General features: G+C 41.4%; 2 protein-coding genes across 5 annotated transcripts in view; one reads left to right on the top strand and one right to left on the bottom strand.

Moving 5' to 3' along the window:
* The window catches only part of MORC2 (MORC family CW-type zinc finger 2), a 41,819-nt gene extending 39,447 nt beyond the window's left edge, over window positions 1–2,372 (bottom strand). For 2 of the 4 annotated variants that reach the window (XM_053586876.1, XM_053586877.1), the window contains exon 1: window positions 913–2,305. In XM_053586876.1, the coding sequence (XP_053442851.1) occupies window positions 913–980 (68 nt within the window). In that variant the 5' untranslated portion in view covers window positions 981–2,305. Of the gene's footprint in view, window positions 1–912; window positions 2,306–2,354 lie in introns of those variants that run through there. The other 2 variants (XM_053586880.1, XM_053586878.1) reach the window with 2 other exon arrangements.
* On the top strand, window positions 1,824–12,280 carry TUG1 (taurine up-regulated 1). The gene is made up of 6 exons (XM_053589402.1): window positions 1,824–1,953; window positions 2,269–2,385; window positions 2,454–4,839; window positions 5,295–5,421; window positions 6,186–6,908; window positions 8,759–12,280. Exons 1-3 carry the CDS (start codon window positions 1,824–1,826, stop codon window positions 2,912–2,914), a joined length of 708 nt encoding a protein of 235 aa, XP_053445377.1. The 3' UTR covers window positions 2,915–4,839; window positions 5,295–5,421; window positions 6,186–6,908; window positions 8,759–12,280.
* The last annotated feature ends 7,560 nt before the right edge of the window (window positions 12,281–19,840 follow it).

Here is a 19,840-nt window from a genome sequence, read left to right as displayed (position 1 = left end):
GCTTAAAATCATTATATTGCTCTTATTGGATAGTTGAAGTCTATGCTCTCAACTCTGAAGGTGGTTCATCAGATAATTCTGGACCATTCACCTAGCTGCTCATCACCTCTCCCAGTACTAAAATGGTATAATACTTACCTGCATCTCAAAAGAAAATGATGAAATGTATTAAAACACAAAAGTAGTTTTGACCCCACTGGATAACTGCCAAGAGTGGGCATAAGGAATAATCATGGAACAGTCCACATTGAACTGCAGTTATGGCAATCTTCATGAACCCAAGAACCTTGAACACCATGTTTACATGGAAATTTGGAGGAAAGACTATCTAAAAAATCAAGGGTTTAAACAAGTTGCCATTTAGTGCTTAGTATACAAACTACATGGGATATAAAGAGCATTCCCAAGAAAATAAAGGCGACTGGGGGGGGCGGGGGAGGGTGTGAACTAAAGTAGACATTTTCTTCTCACAAGTTGTCACCAAATGTCTTCGTTCTTTGTCTTGTTAGAAAGTAAACACTTACAAATCTAAACGCTTAGGCTGTGGATACTAAAGAGGAAAAATAGTTGATGTTAAATTAGTCCAACTTCTGGAGATCCCATAGAGCAGTACTTGGTGAATTCCTATCAAACACTTGAATGAAATAACTCAATACATTGACTTCAATTAACTCAAGTTTGCATTTAGAAAATTTTCATCCAATAAATGAAAATCATATTCTTCTGGATTAGCAACAAATACTTCACTGATCTCAGTCCTTCAACAGAGCTTAAAGACATCCAGTGATACACTTCACTGCAGTGATATATCCCAAAAAGTAAAAACGCAAAATTTTCTGGGGAAAAAGTTTCCAAATTATCATCAAGGAATGCGTTTCAGTGACCTTGGCGTGGCACCTATAGGATACTTACGAATTTGTGTGCAGATACTCAAAGGTTAGCTGAGCTCGATTCAAACTGCTGTAATTTGTGAAAGCCATAACTGCAATGAGGTCTCCAGTCTTTTACAGCTAACTGGGAACTATGACTTTATAATGTATTCGTTTTTTCCAGGATTCTTTCCAACAAAGATTTAGTATTTCTGTGCTCCTTAATGAGTTAACCAAAGTCACCTAGTATCTATCCAAGATATTATTCAAATAGATGTTTAAAAGTACAAGTGATTTCTTCAAGTGTTTTTTTTTCCTCTTCTCAATGACTATGTAGTAGTATTCTGGAATGAACTACGTCATAAACCTGCAGTCCCAAGGAGCTTTCCTTTAGCGTTAAGTTGCGACAGCTCAATCCGGGCAATCTGAGTCAAACGCGAATGGTCTTGTAGTAGTCTTTGAGTTGGCAGTTTATTACTGCTCCATCTTCGTGTTCTTTGAGCCGTTTTTTCCCCCAAAAAATTTACCACTCTGAAAACTTACCAATCCGGAAATGTACCCGCTTTTGTCAGAAAACTTAACAATCACCCATGTCTTCACTACTACCGATGCCAGGTTCCTTAAACAGGCCCTAGATTGGAGACCAAGATGTCCACGGAGTGCATGTGGCACTAGTTCCGGCTTCACCACCTCCCCAAGTGAAATAACTCCCAGGGGCTGACGATTTCTTTTTTTCAAAGCCCTATTGAGCCCAGTTTGCTGTCCCGCCCTAATCCCCTCAGGGTGGTGAGTCAAATTACCTCACACTAGCCCTTAAAATGCCTCACAACTGACCCGCCCAAATCACTTCAGGCGGCCCGCGCCCCTCCCCCCTCCCTCAGACAGCGGCCTTAGCCTCTCAGACCCTTCCCGGGCCTCTGTCTCGTGGTCTCCTCCTCGCGGCAAGTAGTCCCAATGTTCACAGACCGGAACGAGGGCAGTGGCAAGCACACCACTAGACCGGGCGTTGCCCGGCGCTCCCTGCTGCCTTTGTCCCTCCCTGCAGAATTGGAACCCAACAACCGCAGCGCGCTCTCGGAACCATGTGCTGCTGCCGCCGCCGCTGCCACAGCCCTCGCGCGCCGAGCTGGATGAGATGATGTCAGGACTTGGCGCCGCGAAATTCGGCGTTTAGAAAAGCACTGTCGCCTTCGCCACAACAGCCACGGCCACCAGAACCACCGCTTTGTCTGCGCTGGTGCACACAGCGCAAGCCACCTCGCACACTTTCCGACGCCCCAAGCCCCTGAGGCCTCCAAGGAGCATTCCGCCAATCAAAGAGCCACAGCTCCTCCCGCCCCCGCCCTGATGCGCCGCCTTCTGATTGGCGGGTAGGGCATTCTCACGTGACCGGATCTAGGTTGGCGGGTCCCGCCCCTGTCACGTGAATGCGCGCGCCTCTCTTCCTGCTTTCCTGACCCTCTCCGCCATTTAAAGAAACAGTACCGGGGGCGGGCCGAGCGACGCAGCCCGGACGGTGGCTGCGGCGCGGACCGGAGGAGCCATCTTGTCTCTTCGCTGGGGAGTCAGGCCCCTAACTCGAAGAAGCCCTGGCGCGCCCTCCCCCCCTCCCCGGTCTGGTAGGGCGAAGGAGTGGGCGCGCGGTCGATCGAGCGATCGGTTGGCGGCTCTTTCTCCTGCTCTGGCATCCAGCTCTTGGGGCGCAGGCCCGGCCGCCGCGGCGCGCGCCCGGTGGCCGTTGGCGCTCGCGCCGCGTCTTTCTTCTCGTACGCAGAACTCGGGCGGCGGCCTATGCGTTTGCGATCCGGCGAGGAGTCGTCCGGGTGGTCGGTGGCGGGGGGCAGCTGCTCCGCCCCGCTCCGGGGGAGGCAGCGGCGGCAGCGGGATTTGGCGCGGCCGGGGAGGCGGGGGTGGCCGGGGCCGGCCTGGAGGCCTGGCGCCACCCTTCCGGACCTGGAAGGACCCAGTTGGGGGGGCAAGAGGGGGCCGGAGGATGGTTGGTGGTGGGCTTTCTACTTTGCCTTTTCCTCCTCATGCCGCCTTAGTGAGGGGCGGGAGGTCTGGCGGCAGCTCCGGGGTGGGAAGAAGCGCTCCGGAGTCGGAAGACCTGAGTTTGCTTCCGGGCCTAGCCACCAGTTGGCCGAGTGACCTTAGGCAAGTCACTCTGTAATTTGTCTGCGCCTCAGTTTCCTCCTCTGCCTGTCAATGTGTGTGGAATTGAAAGTGCTTTGTAAACTACAAAGCGTTGGTTGTACGTAAAGGATTATTGTTTGTGATGTTTTTGAGTTGTAAGAGAACTTAGAAATTATTCAATCCTTGTATTTTGAACCTGAGGACCTTGGATTGGAGTTGGAGGTTCCCAAACTCCCTGAAATTGTATGCAGAAATTTTTGGGAATTTGCGTTTTAGGGGAATAATGATCCATCGCTAGCAAGTTTCAAAGGGGGCCGTGATGCGGAAGAGTTAACAACAACGATTCCTTTATGCCACAGGGAGGAAACTGAGGCCTAGATGTCATTTGGGACCCTTCACAACCAATTTAAGCCCTTGTTTGAGTCCCTGGGATATGTGAGCAGTTTCTATGCATAACGAATGGATATTGGGGTAACAGCACTCCCCTGCTTGGCTTTTATTCTGTATCCTTTCCTTTCCTTTAACCACGGGGTGCCTGAAAAGTGGCTGATGCATATGGTACAAGGGCACCCAATATAAAGCAGCTACAATTAGATGTGGATGTGTTCTCTAGTATCAGGAAGCTTATTTAATTTTTGGCCCAGCTACTCTTTTTGCTGCTTGTACCAGTGCCAGTCAACTTTTCTGACCCTTTAACCATTTTCCACAACCGCGGTTCCCATCCATTACTTGCTCTTATTTTGTATCCCTAGTCTGTGTGGTTGGTAGTGAACAGGCTTATTTTTAAATGGTGCTGCCAAGCCCAGCTAATTAATGGTGCAGTGTGGATTTTTAGCAAGTGGACTCACTGGAACAGACTAAACCAGACATGGAATTCCTGAAGATGTTTGGGGTTTTTTATTAATTGAAGGTTGACATTTTCTGGAGAGTTTTGTTAGATCTCCTACAGAAACTCAAAATCAGTAGATTCGGAAGTGATTCACAACTTTTCCCAGCCTGCCTTGTACTCCATTTGCTTGCAAGTGTGATACTAAGATGGCCAAAATGCCAGTTTTTGCTTCTTTGTTAGTTGTCAGCTGCTTTTATTAAGTTCCAGGCCATTATCCAGCAAGCACTAAAAATGTTTGAACAGTTGCATTTCAGACATTTTCATTTTGTGGAGTGGTGCTTACACAAAGTGGTACAACTCTAAGCAAGTGTACAGACACATTTTAAGTGTATTTTGTCTGATTAGATGTTAGTCAATTATACTGTTTTATTCAAATGTTTGAAAAAATCAATTGACTATTCCCTTTAAACTAAAGGGCAGAGACAAATAATCTCACTTCCAGAGAAATGACTGTTGGGAGAAAAATGTGTTGGTCTTTTAGCTCTTTTATAATTAAATCTGGATGTACCTCAAAAGAATCTTTAAGACTGTGGTGATAAGATGCTTTTCTCAGATGAAAGGAGGCAAAATACAACTGGAACTCAGAAGCTTGAAATTCTTTGTTAAAACAAGATGTCCAGGATTGGAAGTTGAAAAAGTTTCACTACAGTGTTCTGCACTAGTTCAAGCAAATGTCTTTCAGTGTAGCCACAGCCATGGACTCCAGATTTCCAGATTTTCAAGAACTGGACCTCTTTCAGCCTGAAAGAGCTTGTCAGAATGTGGCAGGAACACTGGAGGTAGATTACCTTTTATTTTTTAATTTCGGTACTGTTGACCTTGCTGTGAGAAGAGAGGCAACAACTGAGCAAGCACTGCCACCAGCGCTGTTACTGGGAATTAGAAGACCTGAGTTTCTGCCCAGACCCTCAGTGCAAACTGAGGATGCTCCATCCAAAGTGAATTACGGTACTTGTCATTTTCCAAAATGCATTATTCTTTGCCATCTCTGCACTGTTCATCCTCTCTCTTATACCTAGGAAATGCCTTCCTCTGTTTGTTCACCTGTCAAAACTGCCTTTTCCGAGCCGGGCGTTGTGGCGGGCGCCTGTAGTCCCAGCTACTCGGGAGGCTGAGGCAAGAGAATCGCTTAAGCCCAGGAGTTGGAGGTTTCTGTGAGCTGTGTGAGGCCACAGCACTCTACCGAGGGCCATAAAGTGAAACTCTGTCTCTACAAAAAAAAAAAAAAAAAAAAAAAAAACTGCCTTTTCCTCAGTATCCAACTCAGATGCCCTCTTTTCCATGAGTCTCTAACTTCGACCAGAAATGAACTTCTTTAAGTTTTATAACATGTTATGTATCTTTTATCTGTCATGGTATACAAAATCCTATAAAATATTTACCTGTATGTGCTCTTTTTGCAGATAGCAAACTCCTTGAAAGCAAGGGCCTTGTTTAATGCATCTTTGCCCGTACATACCACCACCTATGTTGAAGCATTTATTAGAAAGGAGGAGTTTAGAGTGCAGGCTGTCTCAGAATAAGCACTCAGTAAGTGTTTGCTTAATTACTTAATTAAGATAACTAAAGTTACTCTTAATTAGAAGAAAAGTCATTAGATATTGCCCATGTTTCTGCCTTAATTTTTGTTTCATTTTTTAATGCTAAATTTTAAAACATTTAGGGAGCCCTCAGGCATAAAGAGAAACTTGATACATTGAATGAGATATTACCTATAGAAGGATACAAGGATGGAGGCCTTAGTCTCTCCTACCCAAGATGGAATCTTAAAATGAAAGTTAAGGGCTGCTTTTAAAAGGAAGTGGTCATAAGACAATTTGAGGAAGACACTGGAAAAGGAAGAAGGGCAATATTTCCTTTGCTTTATTGTTGGTATATGAGTGTAATAACTCAGATCTTTTTGTGCCCACTTGCAGAGCCACTTCTCTCCACACTAGCTAATGCCCAGCAGCCTAAATAAAATCAGATTACTCCCCCAAAGTAACAAGGCTTGGGGTAGTTAATTGTTTGCTGCTTTCCTGAGATAGTTTGTTCTCAGAAGTCAAGAGACAGTCTTTGCCAGAGAACATTCTGTTCTTATCAGCAATTGTTAATCAGGCTTTTATGTTTTTCTTTTCGGAAGTTTTATTTTTTGTTTTCATTTATCATTTGTCAGTGTCTAAGCCAGGTTTGTGAAGAATTAGTACTCATGGGGCAGCTGTTGTGCTGACAGCAGGCCCACCATAGTGTTAGAGTCATGTGTTTGTAATTCCATGCATTTGCTATCTCACTTGTTTTATCCCTACCCCTTCTAGTCCTGAGCCTCCTGATTGCTGAGTTTTCACCTGGACCTTCTGATACCTTCCTTGTACTATTCCATCAGCCTACAGATCTGGTACCTGGATTTTTGCCCATGGTGATTCTGACCACCTTACTACTGATGAAGACACCATTGCAGTGAACCACTGTGACCCAAGAGACATTCAGCCATTATGATGTGGCCTTTACCTCCACTCCTGTCCTGTTCTACCCAGCACAGCCCTTTTTAATGAAGTCAGAGTCCTCGAGCCAAATAGTTGAAGCTATTTTATCACAACAAAGGCCTAGTTTGTTCCATGAGTGTGCATTTCATTTCTTCAGTTAAAGCCTTCAGAGACACACAATAAATTTGGACCAAGGGGTTTTTAGTTACTAAAGCTGTCTGAAGAAAGGCAACATACATCTCTTTGAGAACAGAATTGGACCATACCCCACAATCACAAATGATTAAAGTTTGTGAACTGTCTAGGATCCCATCAAGGTCACTGGACTCTGTTTTTCTACTTCAAATCTGTAGTAGCCTACTGAATGAGAAAGCATTCTGACCCATTTGGGATCAAAACAAAGGCACAGTGAACTCCTCATAAGCATCTTTGGGATTACTCAGGAACCAGAACTTTTCACACAAATGTAAGAAATTCTGCCAAGGAATCCCTTTACCTAACAGCATCTCACAAGTCTCCAATCAGATGCCAGGAAAGGCCTCTTGATACATCAAGGTAGAACCTTTATGGTAATCCCTTCTGTTAATGTAGCATTTTACAGTTTCAAAGCACTTTTACATTTTTCTCTTAATTATCACTTTTTACAAATGAGGGAATGGAAGGTTAAGCCGTTTTCCAAGATGACAGAGCTATGAAGTGATAAAGGCCAGGCCTTCTGACTCCCAGTCCAGTACTCTCCTGGAATTAGCTTGGCCTTCACTTTATCCAAAATGTTAAAATGGCTAGAGATTGGGGACCTTAAGAAAATTTTCAATTTCCTGATGTGGTGCCTCAGTCACACAGGATGTCATAAGTGTAATCATGGGATTGCTGCACCTAGACCACAATCCCATGGCAGTATCCCTAAGGTTTAGGAGCATACTGTCTGCACATGGTAAACTGTCTAGTAAAAAATGCACATACTCTATCAAGGCTACCCAACATGAAACACAAAGCTACTTTTAGATCTTTTGTCTATTTTCATGGTCTTCCTTAAGATGGCCTAATTAGGGTTCCTTGTACTTTTAATTCTTAACTCTAATCCTCCTGGACACTTAAAGAGTTTAAGGTTCTGTATCTTCAATCTAATATTTACACAAAATGAGCCATCCTTTTAGACCAGTACTGTTTAATTCTTAACTCTAATCCTCCTGGACACTTAAAGAGTTTAAGGTTCTGTATCTTCAATCTAATATTTACACAAAATGAGCCATCCTTTTAGACCAGTACTATCTGTACATACGTGTATGCGTAATACATGTCATATATAGAGCTGCTGTTGTCTTAATAAGGTAGTATGATACCATGTGTCTCTTCCCCCAATCTACAGTGCAGTGTAAGATATAAAAAGATCTCAGAAGACTTGCAGCAAAAAGCCCCATTTAGCATTTTAACCTAATGTGTCCTCTAAGTTTAATCAAACACAGTGCTATTTTTGTTATCATTCCTTGTAATGGGGCACAGAAACTTATCAGAGTGATACAGCCATTGCTTCCTAATTGCCAACAGTGCATCCTCAAAATCCCCTTTTCTCATTTCTTATATAGTATATATCTGGGAGTCCTACTGCTTGGCCATTACCTTTACTTTCTGTCAAGGGAATCTCTAGAACTGGGGTGTTCAACCTATGACACACAGACTACATGTTGATTTTGTGAGGACATTTTTTGCTTATCTGTGGTGTCAAATATGAGACATGTACAGACAATTTTTTTGCCAATCAACTTTCATTTGTTTTGTGGATTTAATGTGTGGCCCAAGGCAACTCTTAACCTTCAGTGTGTGGTAGAGAGGGAAAAAAAGTTTGGATGTTCCTGCTTTAGAAGATACGTGGGGATACATGGGGAGGGAATGTGAGAAACTTAGTTCTGCCATAAAATTGGGTGAGCTCCGTGACAACAATATACCTCTCTGTCCCTAGAATTGTACCATAAACTTAGTTCAAAAGCATTGCATCTCGTGGGTAAGGAGATTAGGGTGGGAAGGGTGGGAAAGGATGAAGAAAAGGTACTGATGGGAGGATGGGAAGGAAATATTTTCTTAGACTTTGACTTGTGGCCCATTGAGATCTTACCATAGTCATCCAGCCATGAACTTGGAGTAATATTTATAAGAAAAATGGATGTGATTTGTAACTGTATGCAAAAACTTTAGTTCCACTGCCACTTAAAATCATTAGGCTTGTTTTCTAATAGTTACTTACAAGCCCAACTCCAGGCAACCAGAATTTAGAGTAGACTTGAGCTTTAACTGCATCAACGTATAATGTGGTCCATATTAGGGAAAGAATGAATAGGAAAACATCTTGGCTTATCACAGGCTTTGCTCACAGTTTCTGGTTTCTGTGACCCATTTTTGTATTTCAGCATTTTGTGAACAACTTATTCTTAGATCAATGGTTTTCCAAAGGCTTTGTGGCCATGAAGCCCTTTGAATGAAAATTATGTGGAAGCCCAGAGTAAAAATGAAGCTGCTCTGGGTGAAGAAGTGAAGCAAGCATAGAAGCCCGAAGCCTGCCACAGCATCTTCCTTTACTACCATGGTGACACCGAGGAGACTTCCTTACAACACCTAGAACTCTTCAGAACACAGTTTGAAAACCACTGCCCTAGACAGCAATATATTTGACCTGAATGGCATTCTGATCTTTTTCTGTACCTCCATTCAACATCATCCATGTTCAGTCAATGCCAAACATTTCTTAGGAATACTGTGTACAAACTTAGAGAAGTGCAAGAAGATGGGCATGTCTTTGCCCCCAAGAATAGTCATGTGGACTGAAAGTGCTGTTAAGTGAACCTAGTTAACAGCCTTACACCTCAGATGAACTTCCAGTTACTGTAATTGGATGTAGCCAGAGAGCAATTCTATGCACCCTATACTGACAAACCCCTTCAACTTCTTTCACAAACAAGATACTCCAGTGGTACTTGAAGTGGATGATTTGAAGTCTTGATTCTCCATGGATACCTGAATTGTTGGCAAGCTGTTATTGAAGGTGATGCCTCATTGAGGCCATAATAGACCAACATGGATATTTATGCTCTCATCAGCCCTGGTACTCTACCTTATGTGCAAGAGATAGCCATTAACTATGAAAGCAGAATTCACATCCAGCAAATCCTAAAAGGACTCAATACTTGTTCATCAGTCATCTTTTCAAACTGCAAGTCACTGTATTGCTCACCAGTGACAGTTACGCTGTTCCTTGGTTTTATTCAGTTTTTCTACCATTTCTGAGATAACTGAGCTCATAACCTTTTTGTAAAATGATTCCTTCACTGGCATATCTGCCTGTTTGCCAATATTATGACCACTCAGTACTAACTTTATGAAACAGCTGATCCTCAAGAGACAATCTTTGAATATACTGTCTCATAAACGTGATATAAAATGTAACCATTGGAGAAGTTCTTCTAGCCAATGAGAGATGTTCTTTTAAGATGAGACTCCTTCTGATGTCTGAAGAACTATCAGTGGTAGGAATAGTTGGAGGCAGGCACTTTGACCAGGCCATGATAGCTAGCTTACTTGCTCTCGTATTTCAAATATCTTATTGCCTACATTTTTGCTGGAAACATAGACTGACTTGAAAAAAAAATCTACAAAGACTGCAGCTGAAGATTTTATTAGTAGACTCGAGAGCCTCTCTTGTGGAATCACATCTGTCCCAATGCTGTCACCTTACACTGAGAGTGGCTGACTATATTCCTTGCGATGGGATATTCTCAGGCATTAAGCTGACCTGTTTCTGTAGGAAAGATTCAATTCATGAACTCTGAGACCATGTTGGACAAGGAGACTTGTGAAAAAATCTCATCCCTTTTATGTCACAATTTAAGGTCCAGCTATTCTGAGCTACTCTAATGAATGCACTGTTTAAACATTGGGAATACTTATATCCCTGTCTCTGATGCTGTAGACTAACAGTAACTATATGACTCGCTCTCCATGTCATCAAACAAGGCCTAGGTCTGGTTCCTCTAGACTGCTCACCCTCAACAAACAAAAAAAAATTGGATGTTGATTAGCCTGCTTCTATATACAACCATTATTTATAAAAGAGAATATTATCTTCAAGCACAGTTTTCTACCTTTCAGTTGTCAGCTCTTATTTTCCCATACTTTACAAAAGATGTTGATCTACACTGCCAGTCATTACCTCTAATACTGTCCTCAGTAAAAATGAGTTCTAAGATGAGGATGATCATCTGCTCAAGAGTCTTTAATGTACACTGCATATAAGAATTGGTGATTGGAAAAGCCAAAAGTCTAAACTTAAACCTAGGAGCTTGCCTACTATCTTCATGCCTCAGAGATGAGCTGAGTTACAGAAGGTGAAAACTTGATTACCAAAGAAAGTAGGGCCAACTTTGACAAACATGGCTCTGCTGCCCAGTATAGCTCCCAGATGTAGCATGGGCTCCTAAACAGAACCTCAAGTCTGGACTAAGGATATGGCCTTCTCAGCTGAAAGTTCTTGGGCAGATGAGCAAGAAAATGAAAGCTGATGTGCCTGACTGGCCTTTAAGATTGGAAAATGATATCTAGACCAGCCCTATTGATTAACCCTAGAGTAACCAGGGTAAAACTCATTTACAGAGCTTCAATATTAATCTACCTGTTCTTCCAGATCATATTCTGACTAATGGTATGTTTGGCCCAACTGAAGGTACCTTGTTTGTTTGCCTGCCTTTTTTGACATGTTGCTGCAATCACATTGACCTATACCTGATTTCAGCCTATCTTGTGCCTAATTCCACCAAGGATTTCTGAATAGAAGCAACTCACACCTCGCTCTGTCAGAACTTACTGTTCACAACAGGAAGAACCATGCTGTGTACTCCTTGACCAGCACCTTTTAAAGTTTTTAGGTATAGAGTAAGCTTCTATGCTAATCTACTGTTTGATCATTTCCATCACCTGGGACCTTGCTATCCTATCTGGAAGGAGTACAGCAGATCAGAAGCAGTATCAGTTCTGTCTTCAGTAATAACAGAGATGAGTCTGGTCTACCAGTACTCACAAGAATGTACCAGTTCAACTTGGCAAAAGACTTGAACACAAGAAAAGTTTTCTGTTCACCTTAAAATTTACCACTGACTCAACCTCATAGAATTTTTTGCCAGTGAGAGGCAAGTTACCTTCATGTCAGATGGTTGGGCTCTCAGATTCACGACCACTGAGTTTTCTTGTGGTGTCATCCATAGTATGCTGTTGGACATTATTATTCCATTCAAATGGACTACAGGCTTCCTGAGAACAAATTTAACCCACATGGCGGTTTTTTTAAGAATGCTTTTATTACCAAGGAAGAAACAGTGGCCAGCCGTTACCATTCAACTTCAAGAGCAGAGGTGAAGCTTTTAGGTTGTCTCATCTGATTCTGGACATCAGTTGTTTGGTTGCCTAGCATCTATTCCATCTTATTGTAACAACTCCCTGATGTTCCTTGGGACGACCTCTTTTTTTCAGTCCATGTGGTTTGAGCAGTCTGACCCACCCTTGGGCTTTGTGGGTGGACATGTAATTTGGACCTCATCAATTAGCAAATCCATCTCCTTGACCATGGTGATTGGTTCAGGAATGGTTACGTGATTCAATTTGGTCCAGTGATACTCAACCTTAAGAGTTAATAAACTGGAGGAAGAGAAGCTCTCTTTATTGAGGTGCTTTAGCTTTGTAGAATAAGAAGCTCAAATAGGGCCTACCACATTAACTGAACCATTTAAAGAACGAAGCCAACACAGAGGAAAGCAGAGCCAAAATATAGAGAGACTTGAATCCTGAAAACAACATTTGTGCCCCTGGATCCAACCGTGCCTGAAGCTACTATATCCCCTGGACTTTTCAGTTATGTGAACCAATAAATACTCTTTTTTGCTTAAGTTACTTTTGAGTTGTTTTTCTATTACTTGAAATTGAGTCCTGACTAATGGTAGTACCTACCAACATTGAAACTTGACATATCCAAGTATTTATTAAACTACAGGTCATAGCCACGCTGAAATTATTTTCAAAGTGCTAGACGAAATGTAGACAGGAGCTGGGAAGATGTTAAAGATATTGCAGAAGCATAAAATTTACGTAGTAGAGAAAAAGAAAAATAGAAGAAAATACCAACATGTCCAGTAAAGGGTGAGTTAAACAAGATACAGTTCTGCCATATAAGAAATATTGGCATATTTATTTAATATCTAAATATTAAAATGAACATTTGTTATGTATAATGTGGAAAAAATGGCCCTGATAAATTGAGACAAGGCATTGATAGAAAAGTGTGTGCTTATGTTTATGAATGCATAGAAAAGTATTAATGACTTTTAACAGTGTAGCATTACATGAGACTTTCAACTTTATACATTTCTGTGTTTGAATATTTTACACTGCCCACATTATTTTTAAACCTTATTTTAAAAATAAAGAATTCTAAAAATTAAGTGCCTACTGTTTGACAATGGCAAGTTACTTAACACTGAGCCTGTTTTGCCAAATGATTAAAAATACCCACCTTTGTATTAGCAGGTATTAAAGTATATTCATCATCCCTCACTCAATTGACAGATGGTTACACCTTGTGATATCAGAGCTCAGTAATTTTTCCTTAATTTTCTTTCTATTTTTTCTTTTCTTTTTTGGAAAAAGAATCTCACTCTATTGCCTAGGCTAGAATGCTGCAGTGTCAGCCTACCTCATACTCCTGGGTTCAAGTGATCCTCCTACTAGGCCCTTCCATAGTGCTAGGATTACAGGTGTGAGCTACTGTACCCAGCCTGTTCCTTAATTTTTTAGGCATATCTCTTTCACATGAGTTTATTTGGATTATCAAAATTACATAGTTTTAGTGTTCATCAAAGATTATTCCAATTCTCTACTAATCCATTAAGATCTATAGTGGTATCCACATTAGTCATAGACAAGGGAAAAAGTCTCTTTAAAAAAATATATATATCCTTGAGTTATCTGGTGTCACTGCAGGTAAGGTCAATAATGACCTTTATTGCTAAATCCATTACACATGTTTCTTACCCGAACCTTAAGTAGCACAGATAACTCCCAGCATCTTGAAACACTCTTCAAGTGCTGTACCACTTATTCTTCTCAGCTTCCTGTCTGCTGCTCCATAGTAGGGTCTTTTCTCCACCCCATCATTTTAAGTGCTGGTATAGTGGACATCCTTTGCTTTGGTCTGCCCCAAATCACTTCTTTTCTTTAGTGATAGATGCCCACTCATCCTTTGGAAAGCTGTGTGATAGAATTGTAAATTGCAGTACCTTGGCCTCATACCCACTGGATTTTAGCAATCCAAACTTGTCCTATCAAAATTTCCCTTGCACTGGGACTTTGATTCTGAAGAGAGGTGACACCGTCATAGGAGTTGAGTAATTCTGGTGGTGGTAACCCAAAGAAACCATATATACCCTGGTTCCTGTATTCTAGGCCTGATTACCCACATTTTCCTTTGATTGTATAGACTACCATATATGTCCTCCTTATAAGTTCCCTTTTTTGTTAGCCAAAATGAGTTGCTGCTATTGCTTGTGACCAAATGATTGAATGATTACAAAATTTGATTACCAGAGAGCTAAATAGTAGGCTTCAGATCCTCAGGATCCTCTGGGATTAATTATTGCGCTGAGACTGAGTTAAAAGCTGCAATAACTTTTGGTTTGTGTCCCATGGGGGAAAACTAGCAGTTTATGGTGGCAAAAGCTAGTAGTGATACCCCCATTGACATTTGGCATCGTGTAATTGAAGGCAAAATTTGGAGAACCAGGTAGCTGTTCAGAGGACAATTTAAAGTGGATATATGCCTAGACCATTGAGTCAGAATGGTTCTTGGATTACTCTGGATAATTTAAAATAAGAACAAGCTCAAATCCAGAAACGTAATCTGTGAACATAGAATAAAATCAGGGTCTTTTAAGAAAGTTTAGGATAAATCTCTTTGTGCTTAAATCCAAACTGGTACCTGGAGGGTGATTCCCAAATTGCAAAATGACAATGCTGGTTGAATTTGTAACATTAGTAAGATCTCTTGTAAGATCAGAAAAGAGGGGCGGCGCCTATGGCTCAGTGAGTAGGGCGCCGGCCCCATATGCCGAGGGTGGCGGGTTCAAGCCCAGCCCCAGCCAAAGTTTAACAAAAAAATAGCCGGGCGCTGTGGCGGGCGCCTGTAGTCCCAGCTGCTCGGGAGGCTGAGGCAAGAGAATCACGTAAGCCCAAGAGTTAGAGGTTGCTGTGAGCTGTGTGACGCCACGGCACTCTACCCGAGGGTGGTACAGTGAGACTCTGTCTCTACAAAAAAAAAAGAAAAGAGACTAATGGAGTACTGATATCAGAAGACTTAGGGAACCTCAACTCCCTGTATATCTTAGGAATGAAGGTTTGAGTCATCCTGTTAGTGAAAAATTCTTGACTGAATTTTTAAAAATTATATATGGAGAAAGTGCAGCAGTGGGATGGGGATGATATATAGCGAAATGGGAAAAGAGAAATACCAGTTACAGTCCAGTGGCCTGTAAATAAGATCTATAGCCTCTACCCCATGTCTCTTAGCTTGCCGTATTTTTGTTTCTCTCTCTTTATTCATGGCAGTATTCTACCCCTCACACCTCATGGCTGAAGTTTGAGCCTTATCCAAGTTAGTCCAGTCAGAAATCCCCTTCACTGGAGCTGTCATTGTCTCCCCACTAATGTATATGGCTAAATATACCAGTAAATCCTTAAGTTGCAGATTATCAAGACAGGGTTAAGAACTAGAGAATGAGAATCACCTAGAAATCTTAGACTTAATACTGGATGTGATGACTGTAAATTATTTTAGGTTTTCTCCCTTTAAGGAGGCAATACGACCATTTTCTACAGTATTTTGAGTGGAGGATTTTTGTGTTGTTTTTTTTTTTTTAATTACTCATGTTGACGAATGCATGTCCACAGAGTGGAAATTTGCCTAACTAGTGTGTTCCCCCATACACACACACACACCTCTTAAGAATAGCACTTCACCTTTCTTCTGGGAAGCTATCCCTTGCCCACTATGTGAACCCAGAAGGTAATTTGTCAGAGGCATATGAATTTCTGAGAGGAACATGAGAGGCCCTCTGTTGCCCAGGTTTCCTAATGTTTTTGAATGTTATGGTTCTCTAATTGTGAACTTTCTCATATCCTTGCAACAAATTAAATTTGCTGGGCAGGCTGTTACTTATAGCTACTCAAGATACCCCCTGTTTCAGATAAGGAGAGGCCCCATATCCACAGTTTTTATTGCTTACAAGGAAGCCTGACTGAGTCGGTCTCTCCTTTGCCTTTAGTCCTTTTGCCCTATTGACTCTGAAAAATCTCATCCATTCCCATGACCTTTCTTTCCTACGGTGTGTTGATAATCTCCAGATTCCTGTCTTTGTCCCAGATCTGTTCCCTGAGCTCCAGATCTGAATGTCCATTTATCATCTGATGTCCCTCGTTTGATTAACACAGATAGTTCAGATCTAACATATTAAACACCAACACTGTGTGTTTTTCCTTAAATTCTGCTCTTCTTCCCATCTTCTCTTTCTTGGTATATAGGAGCACCCTCCACCCTGTTTCTCAAACTTCTCACCCCAGATATCATAGTTAGCCATTAAATTCTCTTGGTGTCGTTATGTAAATATACCTCCAAATTATCTCCACTTCCATCTCTTTTGTCCAAGGGAACATTCTCTGTTGCTGGAAGTATTGTGATGCCTTTCTGGTGGTATCACTGCCTCTACCTACTATAGTCTGTTCTCCACAGTGCTGAAGTATTCTTTGATACACAAATTTGTGTCACCCCCTCTGCTTAAAACCTTTTCATATTTCCCTCATTTCAGAATAAAATTAAACTTTGACCTGGTTTATAGGGTCCTTTCTTCTCAAGCTTCATGTTTTACCACTTAGAACAGCTCAATTCTGTATATTGGAATTTTCTGTAATACTTCACTTGAAAAAATGTCAAACTTTTTTTTTTCTTTTAGACAGAGATTCACTTTGTTGCCCTCAGTACAGTGCTGTGACATCATAGCTCACATTGGGTTCAAGAGATTCTCTTGTCTCCACCTCCCTAGTAGCTAGGACTACAGGCACCTGCCACAACACACGGCTATTTTTTTAGAGACGAGGTCTCGCTCTGGCTCAGGCTGGTCTCAAACTTATGAGTTTCAGGCAATCCACCCTTTTTGGCCTCCCAGAGGATTATAAATGTGAGCCACCACACCCTAAAAAATTCAAATTTTTTAAAAGGGGGGAATTCCATTCAAAGAAAAAAATTGAAATTGATTGATAATTCAGAAAACCCAATAAATTACTTATTGGTGTGCCTACTATATTTTCTTTTTACCTCATTCCATGAAGTTGTCTTCTAAATTAAATTTGATAATGTGTAACTGATATAGAGAGTTACAGTAAACAGCTTAGAGAGCAACTAAACCCCTACTTCAAAACATTTACAAAATAAATACCAGAAGAACTACAAATTTCAATGTTGAAATATTGGAAGAATATTTAGGAGACTTTTTATAATCATATGACATGGGAGATCGTTTTGGTTTTATTTTGTTTTCTTTTTTTGAGACAGTCGCACTATGTCACCTGAAATGCCATGGCATCACAACTCACTGCAACCTCAACTCTTGAGCTTAAGCGATTCTCTTGCCTTAGCCTCCCAAGTATCTGGGACTATAAGGTGCCCACCACAATGCCTGGCTATTTTTGTTGTTGTTGCTGGCCAGGCCACGTTCAGACCCACCAGCCCCGGTGCATGTGGCCAGTGCCCTAACCACTGAACTACGGGCTTTTATTTTTTTTTTAACAAGTCTCACTTTATTACCCTTGGCAGAGTGCTATGGCATCATAGCTCACAGCAACCTCAAACTCTTGGGCTCAAGCAATTCTCTTGCCTCAGCCTCCCAAGTATCTGGGACTATAAGGTGCCCACCACAACGCCCGGCTATTTTTAGAGACAGGGGTCTCAATCTTGCTCAGGCTGGTCTCGAAATTCTGAGCTCAAGCATTCCATCCACCTTGGCGTTCCAGAGTGCAAGGATTACAGACAGGCATGGGCCACCACATCCAGCCTTGACAAGGGAGATCTTCACAAACAAAACAGGAAACAAACCTAAAAGCCATAAATGAAATGATACCACATAAAACAAATCTTGGTTCTTGTTAAATACACATGATGACTGGGAGATGTTTCCAACATAAGTGACAGATTTAGGACTAATATCCCTAATACACAAAGTCCCTAAAAATTGATAAATAGTAATCTCTAACCATTTAGTGCTTGCTCAATGTTGTTTTCATTTAATCCTCATAATTTATGAGATAGGTAATATTATCCGTGGTTTACAGCCAACAAAACAGGTTCAGCGGTATAAAGTAACTTGCCCTTGTCATACAATAGATGATGGAGCTATGACTCAAATTCAGGTGATCTAACAAGATTTTGTGCTTTGACATTATCCTCTTCTACATCAGTGAGGTCAGTGAGATAGACATAAAATAACAGGTACCATTTCTCTCATGTCAAATGGCAAGAGTTAAAAGAACAATAACCTACAGTGCTGGTAAAAATCAGGGTAACAAGGGTGGAGCCTGTGGCTTAGTGACTAGGGTGCCAGCCCCATATACCAAAGGTGGCAGGTTCAAACCCAGCCCCGGCCAAACTTCAACAACAACAACAAAAAAAAATAGCTGGGCATCGTGGCAGGTGCCTGTAATCCCAGCTACTCGGGAGGCTGAGGCAAGAGAATCGCCTAAGCCCAAGGATTTGGAGGTTGCTGTGAGCTGTGACACGACAGCACTCTACGGAGGGTTAATAAGTGAGACTCTGTCTCAAATAAAAAAAGAATTAGGGTAACAAAAACTTCTGTACATTGTTGGTAAGAATGCAGATTATTCCAGTCTTTTTAGAAGACAATCTGGCAGTATCAGTTTAAATTTTAAAATATATATATTTTAACCCAGCAGGCTTACTTTGAAGACTATCTCAAAGAACTAAAAGTACCAAGATATAAAGACATCAGTATTATAAGTTTACTGCAACATGGCCTGCAGTAGCAGAAAAATGGAAATGATTAGAGGCCATCAAAGGGAAATAGTTTAGTCAGCTATAAAAATCTATACTCTGAAGTATTATGTAGCTGTTAAAAAGAATGAGTCAGATCTCTAGCTCTTAAACCATGGTATGTCCCATTATGTATTTATTTCTCTTTTTTTTCCTGAGACAAGGTCTCAGTCTGTCACGTGGGCTTTTCACTGCAACCTCAAATTCCTGGGCTTAAGCAGCCCTCCTGCCTCAGCCTCCCAAGTAGCTGGGACAACAGGCACATGCCATCTAAGCCCTGCTAGTTTTTCTATTGTTTTGTAGAGATGGGGTCTCCATATGTTGCCCAGTCTGGTCTCAAACTCTTGGCCTTAAGCGATCCTCCTGCCTCAGCCTCCCAAAATGCTGGGCTTACAAGCATGAACCACAACACCACCCCATGATTTATTTCTGAAGTGGAAAGAATTATAGAGTAATGTATATAATGATAACCCATTTTTGTGAAAATAAGGAAAAAAACTACAAATGTGCCTAAATGAGCATGAAAGAAAAGTGGAAAGACACAATAAGCTATTAAAGTTCAAATTAAGGGGTTTAAAGAAAATTGATGTTTTATACATACTGGCATTGTTTCATTGGTTGTGGGAAGCACATGACATTTTTTCAAAGAGTTTTACCAGTTTCTAAGGGAAATAATTTTAAAAGCAATTGAAGTGTTCCTGAACTCTTTTTTTTCCTCTTTGATTCCTTTATTAATGTTTGGAGATGTGTGGTACATACAATTAACAGCATCACACCAGCTACAGAAGTACAGATAACCAAGAACGTACTTCAGAACAAGGATCTGAGAGCAACTTACGATGTTGCCTGCTCTGAACCTCCACAAAAACCCAACTCTGACACACGCAGGACAGACAATATAACAATTTCACTTGGAAATGGTTCTTTGAAAAAAAATGACGAGAACTGAACTATTTTAAATTAGAATATTCTAATAGAAGAGTGATGGTCAAAAAAGAGGGCAATGAACAGCCACATCTTATATCCAGGGTTGTCTGTTGAATATGCTTGGGTTCCAAGTGACTAGTCCTCAACTTTTGGATCAGCCACTCCCTACAGAAGAGAAAGGTTATTCATTATGGTGCCACATTCTGACAAAGACTGTCTCCCTCTGTTCACCACATTTGTTAGCCTCCCTGGAACATATGTTATTATAACCCACTGACTAAATTTTAGCCAGTGGAACATGAGCATCTTCTGGTACTTGTCCTTAAAAAGGACTGTGCCTTCCCTCCTTTCTCCACCCTCCTAGCTAGAATGTGGACTTGATGGCTGAAACTTGAACACGTTACTGTTGGACCATGAAGGAGAAGGAACTATA

This window comes from Nycticebus coucang, chromosome 4, assembly GCF_027406575.1.
Source record: "Nycticebus coucang isolate mNycCou1 chromosome 4, mNycCou1.pri, whole genome shotgun sequence".
Classification (NCBI taxonomy): Eukaryota; Metazoa; Chordata; class Mammalia; order Primates; family Lorisidae; genus Nycticebus; species Nycticebus coucang.
This window is presented reverse-complemented; position numbering and strand designations above follow the sequence as displayed.